General features: G+C 41.0%; 1 protein-coding gene across 2 annotated transcripts; it reads right to left on the bottom strand.

Moving 5' to 3' along the window:
- Nucleotides 1-2,525: 2,525 nt before the first annotated feature.
- On the bottom strand, nt 2,526-16,778 carry NFIL3 (nuclear factor, interleukin 3 regulated). Of its 2 annotated transcripts, XM_080574535.1 has the most exons (3): nt 16,554-16,757; nt 13,143-13,309; nt 2,526-6,547 (listed from the first exon to the last, which is right to left on the bottom strand). In XM_080574535.1, exon 3 carries the CDS (start codon nt 6,358-6,360, stop codon nt 4,984-4,986), a length of 1,377 nt encoding a protein of 458 aa, XP_080430661.1. In that variant the 5' UTR covers nt 6,361-6,547; nt 13,143-13,309; nt 16,554-16,757; the 3' UTR covers nt 2,526-4,983. The 2 variants fall into 2 exon arrangements, with proteins under 2 accessions (XP_080430661.1, XP_080430660.1); XM_080574534.1 differs by lacking the exon at nt 13,143-13,309 and having other exon boundaries at nt 16,554-16,778.
- Nucleotides 16,779-17,001: the final 223 nt, after the last annotated feature.

Genomic DNA, 17,001 nt, shown 5'->3' on the forward strand with positions numbered 1-17,001 from the left:
TCTTGGCTTTCAGGGCTGCATAACACAAATCCCAAGGAAATCAATGCAATATGTAGCCCATATATTTATATATAACACCTAAGAGAATTTTTGGAGGTCCAAATTGTTAGAAACGTGTTTAATATCATGGCTGAGAAATGTAGATACAGTGCATGCCAACTCTGCCACATCCAGTCAACAGGGCAAATTTAGCTTTTTACATACCTCAGTTATTGACATAGATGCCCTTTCAGACATTTGCTCATCCAAGAATCTGCGGAGCATGGAGAAGTGTTAACAACTGCCTGACATTTCCCTTTAAGTTGCGCATACATTTGCGTGGGAGAAAAGGGTGGGATGAGGAAATATTGACAATGGTACCCAAACGTTGAGTGTTAGACGGCCACGTGGCTCCCCCAGAACCTTCAGACTAATATAGGCTTTCTTATCTCATAGATGCATTCCTGCTACTTTAGGAGTCCGAATGTCTCCTGATACTTTCTTTCCAAGCAAAAAAACTCCATGCCTCTGCCCTAAGCTTTTGGTCATAATTCACTGAGCCCTTTTTGAGCTGTCATTGAATAAATAATAGCTGAATATCTGGCCTCCTTCTCTTTCATACATGAGTAAGTTCTCTGTAATTCCAGTGGTATGAGTTAAGTGACTCACGTATCACTATTGTGTCACAAGAGAGCTAGCCTCAGATATATGAAAATCAGCATGAGTACGTGCCATGAGTGAACAGCAAAGATTATGTCTTGGTAATGTTACTCATCTTGAGTAAGTCCCTTATTGCACACATAAAAAGTCTGCTTGAGTAAGGGAAGTAGAATCTGACACTAAGTTAAAGGCCTTAGGATTTGGCCTAGTATTTTTAACTGTGAACTTGGCACTGCAGTGGAACAATATGTGCTACTCGTTCTTATGCAATAAATACCAAAAATTGTTTTGTTGTATTCTTGTAGTTACCAAGCTTGTATTGTGCAATAAACTCTAAAAGTATTTTTAAAACAATATGTTGTTAATAAAGGCCATATTAATTGGTTTCTCTGTGGATTTTCTGCTAAATTCATTGCATATAGCATATTTTCAAAAGCAGAATTATATACTAGCAAGTAGAAAAGATGTTTTTGAAGTTGGTATTTTAATAAAACTTCAAAGATGTGTTTATGGTGCAATTTTGTATTTCTGTTAACTTCTACAGAAAATAAATGTAGTCTCATAAACTGTGCACGTCTATGTAAGGGCCATAATGAAAACATCCAAAATATTAAGTGGAGAGGAATCGGGAGTTACCAGCTACCTGTCTCTTCTTCATGAACAAGGGAATATTTGGCAATGAAGAATATTATTAATAAAATTTAAGATTATTATTGTCCCCATTTAAGTTTTACTGAAGCCAGCTTCAAGGGATTCAGAAAACCGTAATGTATAGGACTGGTGTAGGTATGGGCACATCCACATTTAATCTTTGTACCTACCAAAAAATGTTGATGGAACATATTACTGTGTCGGTAGCTAAAGTTAGGTGGATATAACAGAGGAACTGACTCTCATACTTCACAGTATTGATTAACCACCAGTTGATGTCACTGGAAAAAAAACCTACCTTGTTAATCAACAGTTATTTGCCATTGACTTTTCTTAAAACTTTCCATGAAGATTTTCATATTAGTATTGCAGGCAAGATTCAGGACTAGCCAAACAAATCTAACATGATTAATGCTTATGTTCCTATCAAAAATAGTAATTCAAGCTGATAAGTCGCTAGAGTTTCCATTTTGCATGTGTGATCCTCCTTAATGTTCCCATGTGAAGGTAGACCCTACAGTCAGTTTTCAGCTACTTTCTAATCATCCGTGTTGCTTTGCAAGGGAAAGATTCCACTTTCAGAATGTTTTACAATATTTTCTCAGTGAATCACAGAGCTTACAAGAGTTCTCACAACTTAGAGGTTGTGATACCAGTTTGTATCTGCCCAGTATGACCTCTGACAAACCTTCTGATCACCAATGGAGAGACTAGTAGACCAGCCAAGGACAGCCTTTTCACAGAGGCAGTTTCCTACAACACAGGAAATGGCGGACTGGAAGGGCACAGCTACCTGACCCTCCAGCTCCTCTGTTCCCTTCTATGTGTGCCCATGCACCCGCTGAAAGATGGAGCGGTGGCAGGGTCCCACTGCATTCCCTCCCTCCCCCCAGTCAGTGCCACTTGTCCTCTTCCCTGATACCACGTGTTAAAGGAAAGCAGGCTAACGATGGGTGTGGAGGGTGAGGGGGCCAGCTACACCACACTTAGTTCAACCCAGAGTTTTGGCTGGTCAGTTTGAAACCGTAGCCAACAACAGTCTGGCTTTGTATTTACCACCCACACTCCAGCATCTTCTACCTCCAGTTCGTGCAAGCTACTCTGAATTCCAGCCATAGAAGCAGTAACTTCAGCATAGGAAGTTTTGCTGCAGAAGTGGAGAATTAACACCCGCTAATGCATATGTGTTGGACTAATACGATGAACGTACAAAAAAATCATGTTGTGATTAGTTCTGGTTTTGAACAAAAGACAAATTATTTATTTGTTTCTTCAAATGAAGCATAACACTAAGGTATAAAGGGAGTATAAATAACATCTGATTGTGCTCCTAAGCTCCATGCTATAACTTTCTTGCAATGACATCCTTCAACAAATTAACTACATCATTACTGTTAAGTATTAATTGCACAAAACAGATACACAAAATATATAATGAGCTAGAAGGAGGACAACATTCTTCCATTATGACAAACAACTGTAACAAGAAATGGAAAAAAAACAATAGATCTAGGCTTACACAGATGGCAACACTGAGAGTTTTAAGTCCTCTCCTTGAACACATTACATGTGATAAATAATATGCAAAATATTTAAAGAATTTTGTTGTTGCTTACAGAAGATACTTAGCAAGCAAAGAGCCAGTAGCAATCACTGCCTCATGTTTCATATCCCCATCATTCAATGCAAATTTTTACATTTCATGCAATAATCCTGAGCTTATTTTCAGTAACATTGAAATGTCATCTATATTAATTACCAAATACATACAGAGCCCAACTATGGGGTCTATTGTATTATTAAGGCATGAAAAAAGAATAACAGTTTATTAACTCTGAATGCCACAAATACAGCACAGCAGTTAGAAGGCTCAAAAAAGCTCAGAAAGTACCAGTGATGTCTGTGCAAAGGTCCTCCCAGAACATGACTGAATCAGCTCCTGAAAAGATACAGCATCAAATCCTGGCCTTGCTGACATCAGGGAGTTTTGCCATTGCCTTGACTGCTGGACCAAGCTTCAGAGCTATGAGGAGTAACTCAGACTCCTTTTCATATCCCCAAAAAATTGACAAACTTCCTCTCACTCAAGTCAAGTATGAATTTAAAAACCACTACCTACTTTTTTTCTTAATTAGTATTTTAAGTCTATGGTAAGATTCTATTATACAGCATGGCAATTAATAAAAAGCCTTTTCAGGAAGTGCTTATTTGTTAGTCTGATTTATTAGTACTTTAAAAGAAGGTGGAATTAGCATGAAAAGGAACTCCGCCAAATCTATGCTCTATTTATAACTTGTTTTTTTATTTTCAAAGGAAAGGCTTTGGTAAGCCAAACAAAGGGTATATGATGCAGTTCTAGTCTCCACAGTTCAACGGCTCTTCTCAAAGATAAAGAACTCCAAAGTCATCAGGTGAAGAACTCATCATCTGCATAAATCGCAAGGGGCTAGTGGAATCTGGGTTGTACAGTTCTCCACATATTCTCTAATTTACATTTAAGAAATTCTTGCAAAACGCCCTGTAGTAAGCCAGGGTATTCCAGTTCACTTAACTAAGCCATTGAAACTGAAGCCAAATTGGTGGTAAGTCTTACTTCATACTTAAAGTTGCGTTGTCTCCCATGGTGGGAACTACAGTAGCAGATGATCTCCTCTAACTCTGCTGCTGCTATTGCCTGCCCCTTACGTAGGTATTTGCCTAGTTGAGCACAGAGTTTACAGATCGGGGAGCCTTATCCTTCACCTGAAGGTGGCCCACGCTCTGTTGTGAAAAGAACCATGGGGTGGACAGATGCTTTTACACAGCCTTTGTGCAGAATTCTTTCTGTGCCTGTACCCCTTGCACACACAAACCACCCTTTGACAGAGATGGTGGTGTCTAATTCTATCAGTGCAAGGCTCTGAAGAACTTAGAAGATGCACAAATCCAATACAACTAATTTCATCTAAAACACCAAGATCGAAAAAAAAAATGTTTTGTCACAATAAACCATTCAGGAAATTCATTGCTCTCTCATTTGAGATAAAAGGAGAAGAAGGTTGCTGTTGATATTAGAGCTACCAGGACAGACTTTGTGTGGTTTTTGGTTAACTTATACTAACAAATAAGTTAAAGAAGGCTAAGGCTATAAATTGTTAATGTTTCATTTATAAATATCCACTTTATTTCTATTCTCCTCTAAAAAAAGTGTTAAGGAAAAAGGTGGCCAGAAGGTTTACGTGTGTTGTAAATTGTAATTTGGTTAAGTTAAGCTGTAAAAACCAAACCTGTAAGTGAAGTTGAGCACAGTGTAAGAAAAAGCCTTGATTTTTATTTTTTTTTTTTTTTTGTATTTAACAACTTATTTACAAGTTCTTAAAATCAACTGAACTGGAGTAGATGTCCTGTGTTTGTCACCAATCAATGTTTTATTGTAACTGGTAACTTCCACACTTTATAGTAGAACAATAAAAAGAAAATAAAGTTCACTATATACAGCCTTTGTACAGGCTACTTGACTATACACAAGGCATAGTGATCATAGCACAACCTAGTCTTCATAATAATTTGTGCACAGAAGGACACCAATCAGACATTATGTGAACATTACAGTGAAATGACGTCACAAGTCCAGTGAAAATTCAGCATAATACAAAACATTTATCTACTGCAAATGACATCCTTTAAAACAATAAGCCTTTACTCAGTAGTAACTTAACCAGAGTCTGACGCAGAGATTTGTTGTGTAGTTATAAGTCTTTTAAGTGAAGCAACCTCTGCAGATAAGTTTGCTATCCCCTGCTTCAAATACAGGTTTTCGGACTCAGAGACATTGTAGATATTGTCTTTTATTTCAACAACTCCAGTTTTGCAACCACTCTGAATTTTTACATTGAGTTCCTTTTGATGCCAGAGTTCTGGTTTGAGTGACCAGTCTTGGATGTTAGTCACCTGAACCGAGAAAGGAGTGTGAGAAGAATGCACCAAGTTCTGTGCACCATGTTTTTCAAGCTCAAAATGTCTTTTTGAGGACATATCAATAGGTGATGATAATTTCTGTGTGGCATCATAGTCATTATCCATTGCTTCCACTTTAACTTGCATGGCTTTGGCTTTAATTCGAAGCTTGTGAGGCAAAGCTGAAGAATTCACTTCAGGAACTTTAACTGTTGCATGAACACTTTTATGTTCAACTGGGGAATGGATTGGACCCTTCGGAACCTGCTGCTCATCTTCTCCATCAGATGACTTTCCAACAACACCATCATCAGTTTCTGAAGTTCTGGGGGAATTACTGGAGGATCTATTAACTTGCAAGAGAGGAGGAGAATGTGAGTACACGTTAAAGGTAGTTCCCATGTAGTTTGGATATATGGATGCTTTATAGGAACCTCTGTCATCTCTTGGCTCTCTCTCTAATTCCATGGGCTCCTGTTTTATAATCTGGAACTTATTTTCAGGACTTCTGCAGCTGCTTTGTATACGACTTGGCTGAGTATGCTCTACTGATGACATTTCAGACACATCGGACATAGAGCTTTGAGGAGAATGCTTAATGACAGAAATACAACTGCTACCAACTATAGATGGTTCATGTTCATCTACAAATGAGTTAATGTTTGATTTGGAACTTTGATAGTCTTGGAAATACACAGTTGTCGAGCTGCTGAGTTTCTGTATCTCTTGGGCATAGGCTGCAGAACTAATTAAACCAAACTTTAGCTTCAATGAAAGCAGCTCCGCCTTCAAAGTGGCATTCTCCTCTCCCAGTGCAATTAGTTTGTTCTCTAAGACAAGGTCATTCAGTCGTCGTTTTTCACGAGATCTTTTGGCAGCTTCATTATTTTTCCGCCTTTTCTCCCAATACATAGCATCTTTCTTTTCATCTGGAATGAATTCACGCTTTCTCCGGCAAGCTGAAGATTTGCTTTTTCCGCTACTTGCTTCAGTAAGTAGTATATCTTCATTTGTGGACAACTCTTCAGACACTTCTGCTAAAGTAGACTTAAGTACCATGATTTTGTCCACATTGCTACTTGTGTCAACAGGTCCGTGTTCCTTTTTAAGGGTCTGCATTTTTCTCAGCTGCATCAGAAACAATTTGTAGATCTACAATGAGCAACAGAGCAAGCTATTTCTCCAGTACTTCTCACTCCACAACTTGATAAATACAGTAATTTTAAATCCACACACATTCTTCTGTTTGTTTCATATTCTCAAACAGAAGTGTCTAGATCCAATTTTCTTGGCAGAGTCAATGGGAATCTGCTAAAAAAACCTAGAAAAAAAAAAGAGAGAGAATTTGATGACTATTTAGGCATCATTGGTTTGGGGAGTGCAAAAGGGATTTCTAATAAAAAGCGTAGACTAGCGTTTGGTTTATTAATCCTACTGTAGTCTGAAGGAAGCTCAATACTGAAGCAACCGATACCGTACACTTCATGATACCTAGGTAGCAATTTGCTTCCAAAACAAATACAACGTGATCCAAGGAAAAAATATCAATAAAAAAAACATTTGGGTTTTGATCCTACCATAATGTTGTCACAGAACTTTCCGTGATATCACTGACAAACTTAAATCTCTAACACTCAACACTGCAGGACACCAGGCATGTTGATGAGCAGCACTGGAAAGTATCTTGTTCTTCCACATTAAAGCATCTCTTCTGAAAACAGCTGTGGTGTGTGACTTAGAAATGCTATATATTTGGGTCCTTCATGGATTTAAAAATAACATAAACTGATCTAGAGAAGCTGGAGTGCTTTCTATTGTCTTAAAATAACACTACTATTCATTAAAGCTATTAAAGATTTAATTATTGTTTTTATATCCTGTAAATATAAACATATATATGTACCTTTATGAAAAGATTTATAGACACACGTGGAGTTTTAAAATGGCTTTTGATCAATCAGACCAATTAAAACTCGTAAACATACACATATAATTTTGGCATATGCCTAACTCTTAAAAAATTTACAAGACAAAAATGCGTTACGTAAGATTTTTTCTTGTCTTTTCCTAAGAAAACGCTGAAACCAGTACCAAAAAATACATTAGAGACTTAACATTTACTAACATAATTTGAATTTGAAAAATATCCTTACTGCATCAAAGTAAAGTTTAATACTATTGAGGCATGGGCACCTTTGGAAAACAGGGTTTACGTTAAAGTGAAAGTTTAGATCTAAAATTCTTACCATTAACAAAGGAAAACTAGCTTACCCTTTAGCTTTAGACATTTTGATCATTAAAATTGAATTTTGCACTTAAATTGGCATGTCTTATTTAGTCCCTCTTAATGCAAAAATGCTGTATTCTCATAAGATCGTTTGATCTTGATCAGAGATATAGCTTCTCAGTATCTCATTTTCCATAGTCAGTCAAGTTCCTTTTAAAATAAAGGTAGTAAGCCAATTTTTATAGGACTTACTATTGGGTCAGCAATGATTCTTGCCCATACAACAACAACCACCAGCACCTTCAAATTAATGTCACGATTTATTGGGAATGTTTTTACAATGACTATTGAAACTAATTTTAATATTATCAGTTGGGAAAGTTATAAAAGAATTAATGAATTGTATTCTGCCAGTTTCTCTTTTCTTTTCCAGAAGGCAAAGAGGAGTGAGTGATGTAATAACAATTAAGTAGGGTCATAAAGACTCAGGTTTCAAGCTGGGTTCTGTTCCATCAAACCATGCCAACTCTTCTGTCATGAAAAATTAACACATTTAATAGAACAGCTAAGAAGAATTTCCTAAAATCCATAGTTAATTACTGACATGTAACTATTTGTCTTTGATAATACAGCCTTAATGGAAAATAGAGTTAGAAGCCAGCCACACCAAAGACAGTCTCTAACATTTCAGTGCAAAAGCAGCACCACAAATTGCCATGTTTGTAAAGCAGAAATATAACTCTAATACACAAGTAATTACATAGTTAGATCCTGGTCCAAAATTCTAACTGGAGTCAAAAAGAATTTTCTGTCAAGTTAAGTAGGAGCTGGATCATGTTTAAAAACAAAAAATATGCCCCACAACAAAGCAACATCCAAAACTTCAGCATAATTTAATTTGCTGAAGAAGCTGTATAGTCATTCTGTCCATTTCACTGCTGCAAGTCTTCAGTGCTTTAATTAATATGCAAACTGTTTCAACTGCAGTGTAACCTGATACTTTATAAACACTCACACAAATATACACATACACATAAATAAAAATTGCCTCATACATGGACTTTAAAAATAAAAAAGCCAAGACAGGCCACCGGAATTTCTGTGGCATTTGTAAAATATTCAGTCTCTGCAATGTGGTTTTACAAAAAAAGGAGAAAAATACCAAGACCTTTTTTCATTGTCTCATAGCATTAGGAATGCACAGCTATTGATCCACAGTCACCCTGATATACTGCAATCCTTGTATTCATTTGTATCATTGACAACTTCTGTGTTTCTTTTGAAATGCATCCATCTGCCAAAGCACATATAGAAGCTGAATACCTACCTGTACTGAATACCTATGAAATCATCACTTGTCTCACAATATGCATCTCAGCCAACTCTTGCTAAGGTGAAAAGGCTTCAAAACAACTTCAGGGCTTTACAGATGAATATATCTGACTGAATTTTATGGTACTAGAGCGCTAAACTCAAAGCCAAATAATGTTTATTTTCTCTTAAGAAAGGGATACCAACATACATATACCATTACTTTCTTCCCTGGAACATCTACACTTACTTGAAACAGGAGCAGTAGAAACGAAGCAGTTATAAACGTAGGATTTGTGCTTATTTCTAGAAGAATGAAGCTATACCTACACTGGTTTAATACAAATTGCATTTTCATCTTATACCCCAGCATTCTGTCTCCACCCTACAGAAGTAACAACTTCATCCTTAAACAAGTCTGTTTCAGGGTAAGAACTATGAATTCGCATCTATCTGTGCAGTCTTGATCTCAGAGTGACCACACTTCAGCAACACCATGACACAGGAAAAAAACATCAGTAATGACAGTAATAGATAAAAATAATTAGCAAAAAGATTGTTTGCTTTTCTTCGAAATGAATGTAGACTAATGTCATAGTTCATCAGTAGGACCATCTATGTATCAGTAAGAAATCCAACTGCATGTCTGAACTATCTCGAGCAGCCAAACACTGGCACTGAGCTGCACTTAAAACCCAACAACCTGGGGAGTTCGTGTCCCTCGATTCAGGTGGCTTCTACAGATTGGACCATTCCAGTATGCAACCTGCCCATTTTAGCACTGATGACTCCTGTTTTGGCCATTCTCCCTCCCCTACACATTATTCCTGGCACAAATAGGCAGAATGTAGGTACCACACAAGTCTACAGCAAGTAATGAATGTGTATCAAAACAATGATGCTTTTCATGCAGTATTCAACTTTGCTTTCTGCCAGAGCCCATCAGTAAGGCTGTCAAGACAGAAGTGTAACCCACTGACATAGTCTTACTGATTTGCTATTTATGTAGTTCTTTCTAATGCCATTACTTCAGTGAACGAGCAAAACAACAATAAATCCTTCACTCCTTCCACATTTTCCTTGAGCACTTCTATCACGGTAACTGGAATTGCTGCTTTACGTAAGAGGAGTAAGAGCTCCTGTTTGTTAATACTTCTCCATGTGGATCAGCGCAATACTGAGTCTGTAAACAAATTAAATTCCATCTGATGATAATGGCAAAATGCCTTCAATAAAAACAGCCATTTCGCTTCACTTGTATTTTATAATTCCACTGGAAAACATCAGTATTTACACATAAATTAATGAACTGTAATGACTCCTCTGACTATATTTCAAATTCCAATATTTTCCCTTATGATTAATTTTTCAATTGCTTTATCACTCCCTCATAAAGTATTATAAAACCAACATTTAATACTGCCTTACATTAGTCACTGTTAAAGATTTTTTTTTTGGTTGGTTGGTTGATGTTAATGGCATTGAGTGCCAATTCAACAATGTAATAACACTCGACCCTATTAACTTAATTACAGACCCAGTCTTGCTCCCACAGCAATTTTGCCATTGGCTTGAACAGAAGTAGGATACAATCCCAGGCCCAAGTATTAATGAGACTGTTTTACAGAACTCATACTATTGAAGCAAGAAATTATGTATGCTAGAAATCGCGAAAAGTGAATTGATCCATGGACTTCAAGAAATACTTAAGCGATCTGATTGTGTCAAAATAGTACATTAAGGATCTGATCCCAGGGATTTGTGTATTCACACTGTAATAATTGAAATGTTTCAATAGGTTGAAGGACAAGACTACAATCTTGGCTGTCACTGTTCCATGTAATCTAATTACACAGGTCAACCTGACTTTGGAGAGTGCATATGGGTCTCCACACGTATGTGTAAGCTTCCTCACAAAGTAACTGTATATTATTCATATTTATCAAAATAATTCACGTTATCTCCAAGCATGGTATCTCAAAATAAATCTTAGAATGACATAACCTATTATTTAATTCTATTCTTCTAATAGTATTTCATTTAGTTTGATAAAAATATCTCTAGCAACTGGTTGCTTTCAAATACATTTCACTTTTGTACAGCCATTTGTCTGCAAAATTTATCTTCAAAACCAGAAAAAAGGCTAAACACAGCTTCTTGTTTTAAAAAAGAACCACGCCTCCATCAGCATCTTTTCAGTAAATAATTCAAACTACTATATGGTAAAGTGCAGAAATACAATAAGAGCTCACGCTACTATGTGTCTCTGCATGTTTTCAGTTGTTGTTTTCCATGTTTTGCATAGGTCTCATTAACCTACTACCATTCCCTCATATTTATTCTGAAAAGGTGTCTACACACCAGAAAAGCTAGTGTAGAACCCACTCAAAGGTAGCAAAATGATCAGTTCACATTCCAAAACTCGAAAAAATGAAAAATATACTTCACATTTTTATCTTCAACGTATTTTAAAAACATTAGCTAACTATCACAAGATTTTTATGAGGTACGGAAAAATACCATCCCCACTGCGCATGAAGGAGACAAAACTGAGTTTTTTAGTTTAGGTGGTGGATATACAACCTAGCTAAAGGCTTTGGAACCACTCTACCTCTACTGCGAGCCACTCTACATCTACTGGTTTTCCCAGACAAAAGCTACGCCATAGAATTCTGCACCTGTCAGGTCTATCATAATTCGGAAATGCTTTTGAACTGAAGATGTGGCCCCCAAATTCCATTCCAACCTCCAGTGAAATTGCTCAAGATAACTTTTCTTGCCTTTATGTAGGACAGTTTGTAAAACTATATTCTGACTAAAGAAAAGCTTTAATGCTGCTTCCACTGGAATAGTGGCACTATCCTGAGGACAGATTATTGGGCAAGAGGGGCTAGGCAACGCAGAGCAAATGAAGTTCAAACGCTCTGGAAAAAAACGAGTAACTGCACTTTATGCAGTAATAGATACGTTATCCATGGTCACAAAGAGGAAAAGCATTTACAATATGAATGTTGCCGCCAATTACTGCTATTATATAGTTACACTCGTACAGAGCATGAATCCATTACAACAGCAAGAAGCAACACGGAACTATTGCTCCTGCACAGAGTTCCCTTTTCTTACAAATTCACGGGCATCTTAAGTGCTTACAGTTCCAGGATCAGCATGTAATTAGGTCAGTGGAGCACTGATGATGATAGCTTTGTACAAGATGACCCATTTTTGCTAAAATGTTGTTTCTCTTATTGAAAGAAAGTAATGGGAGATGGCTAAACAATGTATTCCATGGAAACATCAAGAATCATTCATTTATTATGACACTTTCCAATCCCTCCTCCCTCCCTTCCCCCCCCCCCCCAAAAAAAAAAAAAAAGACTAAAGCTCATCACAGCACTCACAACAGTATTGCATTTCCCTATTACCCACTTCCAAGCTGGACCCAGAAAGTTGACGTCATATGTAATTTTTATGAAAGGCTTTTGTTGTTAGGAAAATTAGTTAAGTTACTGTTTATCTTAATAACTACAAATTAATTCATTAATGTATAGCTTGCTTCCCAAAGGTAAATTACACAAATTATGCAAATAAAATTATTATTTGGAGGGAACTAAACATATATCAAAGGTAGTTGATGCTCAAAAAGGTCAGTCAAGGTTAATAGGTGCAAATATGACCCATATTTTCTTCCATTTCCTTAGGAGGACAGCATGCTTCTATCAGATCTGCTCAACTTGTCCTAAACTGGTTGCTTGCTGCTCTGGTATAAGCGGGAATAGATTGGTGGGAACAAAAATCTAAGAATGTTACTCAAAGAGCCATGAGAAACTTTGAAACTTAAAAGAAAAGGAAATGTATATATTACTTGTGTAAATATTTAATTACACTTATACAACACATGGTACATATATGTGTATATAAATTATGACATTTTATTTAAATATCACTTCACTTTCCAGTATTTTACTAAACTCCCAATAGAAACAACAGGAACTGAAGTAACAATACTGTAACAGTATGCTTCTCCTCATCTCAACAGCTATTTGACAGTAGGAAAAACTAGAGTGTACAAAGCAATCACTTAGTAGTAACAACGTTCTGGGAATAAGATCTGTGCTCTAATTAAGGCCCATTAAAAAAATACAAAATCAAGTGTTAATTATTCTGACAACAAATGGCTCTATCCTATTGAACAGTATTCTTAAAATGCCAACCATGGACCAGACCTTTGGCTGACCTAAATTTATATAGTGCTATTTAAAGGCAGGAGAATTATGTCAATTAATCCCAGCGGGTGCTCTGAGCATGCATTTGTTATGTAACTGAAGTATAAAGATGCAAAATAAACGATGTTTGTAAAATGTTGGTGTCTACCACTCACTGCAAATGGAACAGAGAAATAGCCGACTTCAGAGCTCCAATCATGCAAGATGGTCCAGATAGGAAGACCACCAACGCCTGTGCTAATTCCTGTTATCTCTGTTGTCGTGTTCCACTCACAAGAGGAGGTCTTGCACCACTGGCACCTATACTGCTGTGAAGTCACCTCTGTGGCAAAAAAAAAAAAAAAAACTGCTTAATTATTCTAATGCTTCAGGACAGAACTCATAAATACACTAAGATGGAACAACTCAAAAAAGGAAAACGCTTTTTAATACGGCTTTTTATCTGGCAGAAAATAGATTTCTGTCACCAGATTCAACCTCATAGTATGAGATTTCAGTTCAATGGTTGAATGAGGAAAAGAAAAAAAAGAAAAAAAACAGGATGTCTAGGGGGGACAATAATAATTCACTTCAGGTCTACCTCTTAATACAACAAGTTTTCAAGAACATTGCTTCTACCACATTTTGAATCAAGCCCAAGTATGCCCTTGCTTATGCAATCCTATTTTTGACAGTCATGCTTGTCATTGGTATTAGACAGTTACATCACCTGTTAAAAAAAAAAACACATTTTTTTTCAAGCACTGTAAAATACCGTAGCAGAAATCATCTGACATTTTGTCTTAGAATGGACTGCAGCAATTGGCCATCTATTTGCATTTTTTTTCTATTACATATCCTAAGCACATTTATATCTCATAACTGGCTGTAATGATCATAGCAAGGTCACCTAGAAGAGTCAATTAAGCTGATGAGTCAGACACATTGCTTAACAGTGTGCAATAAGACTCAAACAGAGGATTTTATTGTTCATGTTATTGCATCATAGTGATGTTATAACAGCAGCAAGATTGCTGTCTGGAAAAAAAAAACTATTGCATAAACATAGTTTGCATAACTATCTGCTAAAATAAGTCAATTTAAAATGAGCTAAAGGTTTATTTTATTTATGAGTTTTATTTCAAGATAAAGGATTGAAAAAAGCAGCGTGGTGCTGACACCTTTTGTAGACTGTGCATTGCTTTACTCGCAATAGAAAGAATGTACGTTCAACAAATTTCAGCTAAAGCATGGTAAATACTGTTCCTTCTTAGGATAAGATTAGATGTGAGGAGGTCACATAAGTTCATATTGCTCATGGGAAGACTCTAAGCTTTTTGACACCTTTCAGATTAGTTCCTTAAAAGAAAATACAAACGAGAGAGAGGAAAAAAAAAAAAAACAACAGCAGAAACTTGAAGCTTTGAAGTCAAATCCAGGAAGCTGGATATTATAAAAGCTAGTTAAGAGTCCTTTAGAGAATAAGACGAGTTAAAAATAGAAAGTAAATAAAAATGGAAAGTAAAGGCAGATCGTTCTAAAGAGGGTTAGCACTTCAACAGTCAAATAAAGACATTTGTAATGTGAGAACTTTTAAAGCGGTATCTGCTAGTGCCGATGATATTAGGGATCTTTACTCAATAATCCTTGAACTCGTTGGTTTGAATTAGGTCTCTAGGTCAAAACCCGAATCCTTATTCATTCACGTTTCTGATAAAAGCCAACATTTTGATCGAACAGGGACCATAAAAGTGATGCGCTTTTTAAACTAGCCTCTGGATTGAATTAATTACCGAGGAGGGCAAAGATGACTCAAAGTAGGTTACGTACACAGGAGAAAACACAATGAAACTGAGAGCAATCACTGAAGTTACAAGAACAAACAAACAAAAAAAAAAAGAAAGAAAGAAAGAAATCAGGCTGCTTGTTTTTGACACGACAGAAACTCCCAGATCTTCGCCACCAAAGCCGTACTTGACCCCCAGGACCGCGCAGCAGAAAAGTTTGCGCACGCCATCAGCAATATCGCATTTTTTACGTGCTCCGCTGCTGCTACCTCTACGGCAGCTACGCCGAGGCGCACGCCAGCGGCTGCGGTGCTGAATCCCACCTCGGCAGGTTTCGGTGACAAAAGACGCCGGGGTTTGGCTTCGCCTCCCCGGGAACCACCCCGCGGCTGAAGCCCCGCAACCGCCCCGCTGCTCCAGGGCAGCCCCGGGAGGCGCCCGGCCCGGGCAGCGCCCCGCTGCTGCGTCCCCCCGTCGGTACGCGAGGGGCGAGCCCAAGGCAGGCGGATGGCGGCGGGGGGCCCGCCCCGAGCCCCTCCGCGGGGCCGGGCGGTGCCGGTGGCGGTGCCGGTGGCGGTGCCGGTGGCGGCGGGGCGCGGCCCGCTGCGGGCGGCCGGACCCCTTTGTCTGCCGCTCCCCGGCCGGGGCCGCTCTCCCCACAAAGGCCCGGCCCGGCACGGCCCGGCTCGGCCCCCTACGTGCCCGGCGGCGCATGGCGGCCGCCCGCTCCCTCAGCGCGGCCCCGCGCCGCCGCCCCGGCCCCGTCCCCGAACAAAGGGCTGCGGCAGCGCCCCCAGCCCTCGCCCGTCGCCGCCTCGCGGACCCGGGGCGGGGGGAGGGAGAACGGGGGGCAGCGGCCGGGCCCCACCGTCCCCCAGCGGCTGTCACACTGACCTACTTGTGCGCCGCCGGCACGGCACGGCACGGCACGGCACGGGGCGCCCGCTGCCCGTGTCCCCGGTCCCTAACGGGGCGAACCCCATCCGTAGGGGTCCCCCTCCCCGGGGCAAGCCGCAGGGCGAGACGCTTTACCCGGCCTCCTCTCCCCACCCCCCAAAAAAAACCCCAAAAACAAGGAACCCCGCGGCCGCAGCGGGCCGTGTGTGCGGGGCCAGCTAACCCCAGCACACGGCTTGCACACCCGCGTGTGCAAGGAGCGGGCGCAGCGTGAGGGTGAGCCCGGGCCGCCGAACCGGGCACGGCTCGTCCCGCAGCCTGACGAAACCTGCTACAGCCACGGTGTCCCCGCCGTTATATACATACATACATATATATATATCTTTTTTTTAATTCTCCTTTTTTTTTTTTTTTTTAATTCTCCGGGGCGAGACCGTCCCGCTTCTCTTTGTAGCCCGATTATAAAATCGCGCAGTGAGCTGCTCCCTCGCCCTCGCCCGGCTGCCAGCGAGCCCCGCGGTTACATAACGCAACATTTCCAGGAACTACCGTGCGAGCGGCCCCGCAGCGCCCGAAATAAATAAATAATAATTAAAAAAAAAAAAAAAAAAAAAAAACAGCGACACGGCCGGCGGCGACGGGCACCCCCCGGACCGCCGGGGGGACGACGGCGGCACCGGCGGGGCGTGCGGGCAACGGGGTGGGGGAAGGTGGGGGGCAACCCTCCGGGGGCCGCCGCCCCGGGGGACGGGCTGGGGACGGGCAGCGCCCCGCATCCCGCACCCCCGCCGCCGGTGCGGGTTATGTAACGGCCGCCACCCGCCGCACGGCTCGGCTCGGCACGGCACGGCACGGCACGGTTCGGCTCGGCTCGGCACGGACGCGCCCGCCGCGCCTCCCTACCTTGCGTGCCCGGCGAGGCGAGGCGAGGCGAGGCGATGCGGTGCGGTGCGGTGCCGTGCGGGCAGCGTCGCCCCAGCTCAGCCCGCCCGCCCGCCCGCGAGCGTTCGGCGGCGGCGGCGGCGCGGAGGGATGTGTGTTAGTAGGTCAGCGCTGCGCCGCGCGGGGCGCGCAGCCCGCATGCCAGCCGCGCCGCGCCGTGACTGGCGGCCGCGCCGCGGCCAATCGGCGCCGCGAGCCGGCGGGGGGGGGGGGGCGGGGGGGGCGGCCAATGGGGGCCGGGCGGTGGGCGGGGCGCGTGGCGGGGCGGGCCGCGCTTACAGTAGGTCTGTGTGCTGCACATTGCATAACCGCCGCCGGGACGGGGGGCGGCGGCGGCGGCGGCGCGCGCGGGGGGCGACGGCGGTTACGTAACGGCCCGGCGGGGGATGGGGGGGGGGGAGGCTCGGCC

The sequence above is a fragment of the Anser brachyrhynchus genome (genome assembly GCF_964034855.1).
Source record: "Anser brachyrhynchus genome assembly, chromosome: Z".
Taxonomy (NCBI): Eukaryota; Metazoa; Chordata; class Aves; order Anseriformes; family Anatidae; genus Anser; species Anser brachyrhynchus.